General features: G+C 51.4%; 1 protein-coding gene across 1 annotated transcript in view; it reads right to left on the bottom strand.

Moving 5' to 3' along the window:
- Nucleotides 1–922: 922 nt before the first annotated feature.
- The window catches only part of SCARA5 (scavenger receptor class A member 5), a 61,422-nt gene continuing 54,527 nt past the window's right edge, over nt 923–7,817 (bottom strand). Inside the window, exons 6-7 of the mRNA XM_015564650.1 lie at nt 7,703–7,813; nt 923–3,042 (exon numbers count right to left, since the gene is read on the bottom strand). Of these exons, the coding sequence (XP_015420136.1) occupies nt 2,906–3,042; nt 7,703–7,813 (248 nt within the window). The 3' untranslated portion in view covers nt 923–2,905. The remainder of the gene's footprint in view (nt 3,043–7,702; nt 7,814–7,817) is intronic.

Raw genomic sequence — 7,817 nt, 5'->3', positions numbered from 1 at the left:
ACCCCACCCCCAGTGCACAGATGTCGTGCACCAGGCCTCTAGTGTTAGAATAACTGTCATAAAACAATGTGGCTGAAGAAACAAAGGGGTGGCGATGGTGGAGAAAGCTCTAACACCTTTCTGTATACCATGCCCACTACAGTGGGTAGTTTAACTACAGTGCATGCAGGCCCTGAAGGTTGTTCCTCACAGGCATTTGAGCTGAGGGCATCGGTAGCACTTTGTAGACATTAGACAGGGCAGGACAAGAGAGGCTGCTGCCCTCCATGGGGGCCTGTTTACAGAACGGGATACACAGTGATTCCGGGTGGCATCACCTGGCTTTTTAAAGGAGAAAACCAGCATGTCTCCTCTGTGGGTTTCCAGAAATCAAATTTCCTCTGTTCACTTCCGTTACCAAGTATCATGGCCCACAGCAACCCTGGGGCCATTATAGACATGTGCAGAGGTGCCAGCTCTGAGCACGTGGCCAGGACCACGCAGTGGCCTGGGCCATCTCCATGCACTTGCTCAGGTCCTGAGCCTGGGAGGTCCTGCCGCTCATTAGGTGATGGGGCTCAGTGACTTCACAGACCTGGTACCTAAATCTGGACGATCTTCTCACGTGGAAATAGAACTCCAGGCGGAAGCACATCTCTAAGTAAAACCTCTGGAGGTGTGAGGAAATAGACACGTGTTTGCCCTTCACTGACTACAAAAGTGATTTTCTTATAACCCGCGCCTTGGCTACTATTCTGTTGCGTGGGACCCTTTCCTAGGTGGCCAAGCAAGGCTTGGACATGTCCTGGGTCTGTGTTGTTTATTGTCTTCAGGAAATATTAGGCACCGTCTCATCAGATGCCCATTCGACCACAGTCCCCACTGAGAAATGCTCCCACCATCTCACTGGGTTTCCATGAGAAAAAAGGTGATGCAAAGCTGGTCAGTGACATGTTCTTAACTTTATTGCAATTCTTTCTTACAAAAGGTCGGATGTATTGTAGGCCAGGCCTAATTTCCTTCAGTCCCTGAAACATAGGCCCATTGGGGATTTCCACGTCCTCTTAAGTAGGTATGTAAACTAGTAGACTTTTGTGTGTGTTTTTAGGGTTCAACACTTATCACCATCATTTTCATTTGATGTAAGACAAGAATTGTGTCTTCCCAAATGAAAAGACCAAGTAAGAAAATCATCGGGTCTTCATCAGTGGGGTAACCGGCTCCTTTGCCAGAACCAACTTGGGAATCTATTTCATTCAATGTGACATCTTTCCACCTTTAGTATTTTTTTTTCTTTTTAATACAAACTTTGCAATGTGCTGGGCTATGATGTAAACAGTGCCATGTGTATATACGCATACATAGATTGGCTCTGGAAAAAAATGCATGAGTACATGCAAGTTATGTAAACATAGCAATTGGTCAGAAAGAGAGTCTCTGATCATTAGGGCATTAATGATTAACAAGCATATTGTAAGCAAATAACAACCAATAGCACATATTGGTTTCGTTGTCAGCTAGGAGCTTTGCTGGGCCCACAAAGGAGGGTCCCTTCCCCCAGGCAGGCTGATGCTCGCCTGATACGACAGGTGGCTGTGTGTCCCAGGCCTGTGAGTCTGGGACTCCCCGACGTGGGGTGGATCTGTGCTCCCTCGCTGGTCCTGGGACACACGGGTGGCCCACTTTGATCTCCCTCTTGTGTCAAAACCAGAATATGATGCCCCTGTCACCAGGAGAGGGTGCCGATGGAGGATTTGCAGAAGCCCAGCGCCCTTCCTTCCCCTGGAGGTTATAAGGCATCCTCATTTCCTTCTACTCCTACCCATCAGGACGCGTGGTCTCCTGACCACAGGATCACACCCCAAGAGGCCTGGAAGGTTCAACGTCGTCACCTCCAAACAGCTCTGAGATGTAGGCGACTTGGCTTGAACCCTGACTGCCAGATGACTGAGTATTGGTCTCAGTTTAACCCCGACAGCGCCCATGTACCCTCCACATCACCCTTCCTTCTCTGTGGATGGTTGGCCTGGAAGCCAGTCATGTCTTCCCTTGCACTCATCCTCCATAGGTTTGGAAATAAGTAACCTTCTAGGCACACAGGTCTTGCACCTGAGCTTCTTGCTCAAGCCTAGCAAAGACGCACTAAGGTTCCTGTGGGAACAGTGGTCTCCGTCATTCTCCATTTTAGGACTTCTAGGCCAGGCGTATGCAGGTAAAATCTTACTTACCTGAGCTAACATGCCTTATGGAAATGCTGCCAAGTGGATACATTTAGTACCCAAGACACTATGCAGCACACGTGGTGATGACTCAATAAATGTGAGTTTCACTCTCCTTTTCCAAATCCAAATCAATTCCTGTAGGTGACTTGATTTCCCTCTCACGCCTACAGCTGTCACTGCCCCAAACTAACAAAAGGACGCCGAGGCAGCGTAAAGAGGGGAAGATGGATCACGCAGTATTGTCTCTTGCTGGGAAGGAAGATGTCAAAACTCTTGGCTGAACTGAGGTTTGGGAATTATCTGAAGAGTGAATGATCTGTGATATCTCCCTACCATCTCCACGGCAGCACAGTCTCACCGTCCATCTATAACTAACAGACCTAAGGGAACATGGATATGGAGGCCTGATGCCTGGTGCTTCGAAGGCTGGGCAAAATGGCGATCCAGTTGACCGGGACTCCACACTCAGGAACTCTGGTGGAAGGAAGAGGCAGGCTGTAGATCCCAGAGTTACAGTTTGGAGCGGATGTCCAAGAGGAGAATGATGACAGGCCACTGAGGTCCTGGGATAGGGATGAGGGGGAGGAGGATGCTGGCCTAGACAGGGCAGAGGTGTGGTCAGAGGTGCCCCAAGCGGTGCCCCCACCCTAGGAATGCAGGAAGGGGGCTGGGCAGTAGGGCCCAGACCTTAGCTGTGTCCACTTTCAGTGTCTGATGCATGTCACCCCGGCATCCTCAGCATGTCCGCAGTTGGTCACCCCCCACTTGGAGAAGGTGCAGCGGAAGATGGTGTCTTCTGTGCCCTTGCAGGCAACATCATCCATCCAAATCCTCCCCGTACCTGTGGAGACAGTTCAACACGGTTTCTCAGCAGGTATGCAGGAGCGCAGGACAGAGAAACGAGAGCACTGCTGTGTCTGTCCTTGACCAGGCTGTCCTAGGCTGTGCTGGCAACTCTAGTGGCTCCCACCTGCCATCTCCACTGCATCAAGACCACATACTTATTTTCTGGGCTCAGTTTCTCGAGGGGAGAATAACTGTAATTGATAATGGGGAGGGTCGTCTTTACTGAGTATTTCCTATGATCTTCCTCCATCCTCACCATGGTGCGGTGAGACAGGTTATTAAGAAACCCATTTCATAGGTAGGAAAACTGAGGCTCAGAAAGCAATTAGTGCAAGGTTGCTCAGCCTGTAAATGGCAGAGTCTGAACTCAAGCCACTTACAAGCCCACACTTTATATGAGACCTGAGTAACTTCTGATGTTTGACATGTTGCAGTCTTGTTGATGAATGCTCAGGGAGGGCCAGATCAGAATGTCAGACAGATCCTGGACTGGACAGACCCAATGGCCATTACCAAAGTGCCAATATTATCCCTAGTCTTTTGAAGTTTCACCTAGATGGTTCCTATTCTAGGAGTCCCAAACCATGGTGCTGGAATGGCAGAGGACCCCAGAATTTCACATTATAACTAGACATATATTTGGTGGCAGGCAGAAGCATCCCTAACCATAGTAGTCGGATCAGTCCCCAAAATTCAAGGACCCTAAGACAAACAATTTGAGTTTTTCTGGGTCAGCTCTGCTCACCCAGATCTCAAGGGGACAGACCTGCAGGTCTGAAGGCACCCATGCAGGCAGCCATCAGATGGCTTGCCCAGGATTGCACCTGAGAGACACAAACTTGGCATTGAGGCCCCTCAATAAATGACAGGGGAATAGGGCAGCTGGGTGAGGCCCCCACAGGGGAGGGAGAGGGCTTGTCTGAGGTCAGAGGAGTCAGTGGAGAGGGGGTGGGCTACACCAGAAATCCCTGGAATCCCTACTGATGAACTGGCAGGACCATCACCCATGGTTCAGGGGCGCTCTCTGGGCTGATGGCCTTACCGGGCCCCACATGGCGGGAACCCATTTGGGGGCTGGGCTTCAGGGCTGACACGGAAGCAATGCTCAGAGCTCTGCTACTCAGTGTGTCCTGGCCCATAGCATCATCGGCACCACCCGACCAGCTGCCTCCTGCACACCCCCCACTGGAGATGTGCCTGCAACCAAGGTACATGCCCTTGACCGGAATCAAACCTGGGACTCTTCAGTCTGCAGGCTGACGCTCTATCCACTGAGCCAAACCGGTTAGGGCTGGACTCTACCTTTTAACCAAGTGGTTATGCATTACAGTGTGAAGAGCACTGGTACAGCAAAAGGAGGGCTGTGGAATACATAGGATAGTCCTGGATTCAAATCTTGGTCCCATCTGGGGGACCATTTCCATGTGAAAACGGGGATGTGAGACTTTTAAAACTGGGTAAGTTCTAGGTAAACTGGGATGGTTGGTCACTCCAGCACTTTAACTTGCTAGGTCTATGTGCCGGCAACCAAAAGCATGGGGTTAAAGGTCATAAAATGGGCTTCAACATTACTGACTATGTCAACCTTAGCAAATGAGATCATAAATCGTCCCTACATTCTGATGCCAGCCGTGCCTCCTCCCTGTCCCATCTCTCAGCAGCCACACAGCCTCTCCTTTTAGAGGGATTGTCAGCACTGACTGCTAAAACCTTAAAACTGTCGCTCACTCTCCAACTGCATGGGAGAAACCCTAAATCAATGGCATGAACTAATATTTCTGTTGTGCAGAAATCGGCACATCTGTTGTCATGGGACTGCTGAGCAGTGAACTGGGAGTGGGGGGAGGGGGAGAGGGAAAGGGAGGTGGGAGGAGAGGCCTCCTTCCGCTGTCCTTGGATGCTGTTTCTTCACCAGAACCTCTTCCCCGGCCGGATCCCCTGTGCCTCTTACACAATAAACCATTTGAGGCAATAACTCGCTGATTAAATGTCTCCTGGAAAACGTATCAGTTTACAATTTACCCAGGAAAAGGCTGCAGGCCCAAGAGCAGTGTGGGATTAGTCACACCCAAAGCAAATAAAGAAGGAAATCGAGGGGACTGACGAATCCTGAACAGGCCCCAGGTTAGCAGCCCAAATACGGATAGAGGATCACAAAGCTCCAAACTCTGGTTGGTGTTTAGCCAGGGAGTCCCGGCTAACGTTCGCCAGGGACGAGCTAATAAGACGAGAACAGGGTCGCTAAGTCAGCTGCACTGAATAGTGCAGTTACAGCCAGAGGTGAGGGGCCTGCAAGCCCGCCAACCATCTCTCCTCGCCATGTTGGAGAAGCGAGAACTCCCCCGCTCCAGGGACCAAACATCACTTTAGCGTCAGAACCGACCTCGGATTACCCCAAGTGTGGCCCGAGGATTGTGGGCCCCCCACTGAGTCAGAGGCTGCCTCCAAACAAGAGCTCCATGGCAGGTGCAGGAATTCAGGCCTGAGAGGCCCCGCCCTACCCCAGGTCTGCACTCCCACGGGCCTGTCTTGGAGCTCCCTGTCAGGTGAGCAGGCTAGGGTCGCTGCTCCCCCGCACAGATCAGGAAAACGGAGCACCGGGCTGACGTTTTATCCTGGGGAGGCTAGAGGCCAGGTGCCCTGACAGAGCACTTGGGGCTGTTTGAAGCGGATATTGTTGGAATGAGTCAGTGAGATTTTATTTGATCTTTATCATTCATTCATTCAACAGATATGTAAGGGCCTACTCCATGCTCAGCGCTATTCAGGGTATTTGGACTATGTTATTGAACAGAAAAAGATAGAAATGACAAAAATCTCTGTTTTATGGAACTAACATTTTAGCATCTGCAGGTTTATTTAGAGTAACGTTAAAAGACAGCATAGCCCAGCTGGTGTGGCTCAGTGGTTGAATGACAACCATGAACCAAGAGGTCATCAGTTTGATTCCCAGTCATGGCACATGCCTGGGTTGTGGGCTCGATCCCTAGTAAGGGATGTGCAGGAGGCAGCCAATTGATGTTTGCTTTCACATAGATGTTTCTCTCTCTCTCTCATATATATGTCTCTCTCTCTCTCTCTCTCTCTCTCTCTCTCTCTCTCTCTCTCTCTCTCTCTCTCCCTCTCTTTCTAAAAATATGAGGGCAGAGACTAGGTTACTCATCTCTGTGGCTCTGCACTGAGCCCAGCGCTGGCCCATGGGAGATGCCTAGAAACTGCCGTGGAAAGAAGGGAGTGCAGCCTGAGCTCGGAGAAAGGGCGCCCAACAGGCTGGGCTGCTGGGTCTCCTCCCCACCCCAGGCTCCCATCTCCTGTGCTCCCATTCATATCGCCTGGCCTGCCTACCTGGCAAGGTCTTGAATGTCACATGACATTAGTTGTTGGACCACGATGGGGAAAACATGGTGTAAATGTGATGCATGCCTAGAAGCAAGTCCAGTTCCCCATTGACAGGTTTAAAGAATCAAATTACAAGTTTAGGACTTCTCCATGTGTCACACGTTATAAAAATCAAGAGGGAGTGAAAAAGGCCACAAAGTCTGTTTTAGGCTAACGCTGCCCATGACATCCAAATGGCCTATTTCGGCTTCTCTAAAAGTTTATTATCCTCCCCCACAAAATAATGTTTTACTTCTACTTATTAGGAGCAAGTCCTCATTGGACTCAAGCACTGACAATGAGGACTGTCCCTACTATTTCTGTTCCTTATGCAACCAAAAAATGGCAATTTTTCTTAAAGAAAACAGACTGAAATTCAGCCCCAAACATTAAGTGGGAGGTCAGTGCTCTGCCCGGTGGCCCGGTGGGCTGCCCTCCTGGGTGGGGCCCTCTGAGCCCCTGTGCACGCTGACCTTTGAAGTAGGGAGGCTAGTATGTGTGGGGTCAAGTGTCCGCGCCCCGCCAGCTGTCACAACAGATTTCACCAAGAGCCACTTTCGGTCAGTGCGACTGTCTTAGCCGGCCCGGCTGCTGTGGCAAAGCCCCGTCAAAGGGTGGCTTACGAACAACAGGCATTTATTTCTCCCAACTCCAGATGCTGGAGGTTGGAGACCAGGAGCCAGCACGTTGGGTCCTGGTGAGGGCCCCCTTTTGGGTTTAGATTTCTCTGTGTCTCCTCACAGGAGGAGGAGGAGGAGGGAGCTCTTAGGGGTCCCCGTTATAAGGGCACTAATCCCATCAGAAGGCTCCATCTGTGACCAAATCACCTCCCAGAGGCCCTCTCCTACCACCACGTTGGGGATTAGCATTTCAGCACGTGAGTTCGGGGAGACACAGATATTCAGTCCATAGCAGTGACTGAGGTCTAAGGGACTCGATGCTGAGCAAGAACGGCAGCAGCCCATCGTGGGGGTGGGGAGACGGCAGCTGTGAGCCGTGGAGGGCTCCATGGCCAGTCTGGATGGGACCTGGCTCCGTTTCCCTGTCTGGACAGGATGTGGCCCCTCCTCTCATGTATTTTCCTGGACAAGTCCCTGCAGCCGGTCAGCACTGTCCGAAGACAGGCCGGCTTGCCTGGGGGACAGAGAGCTGCTATCTGGGCAGAGGCCAGGTGGCCATGGCAGGAGGGCTGCAGAGGGGGCTTGAGGGTTGACGAGGAGACCAGTCCTAGGATCCCTGGGCCTTTTCCCCGTGGCCTTTTCCTCCGAGCGCCTTACCTTGCCCGAATCGAGCGGTCCGGGCCACCTCCTGTGCGCCGCGGAAGCCCAGCATGCGGCACACCACGTCCCCATCCTTCTTGTCCCAGCCGTCATCGCACACGGTGCCCCAGCG

The sequence above is a fragment of the Myotis davidii genome, unplaced genomic scaffold (assembly GCF_000327345.1).
Source record: "Myotis davidii unplaced genomic scaffold, ASM32734v1 scaffold198, whole genome shotgun sequence".
In the NCBI taxonomy this organism is placed as follows: domain Eukaryota; kingdom Metazoa; phylum Chordata; class Mammalia; order Chiroptera; family Vespertilionidae; genus Myotis; species Myotis davidii.
This window is presented reverse-complemented; position numbering and strand designations above follow the sequence as displayed.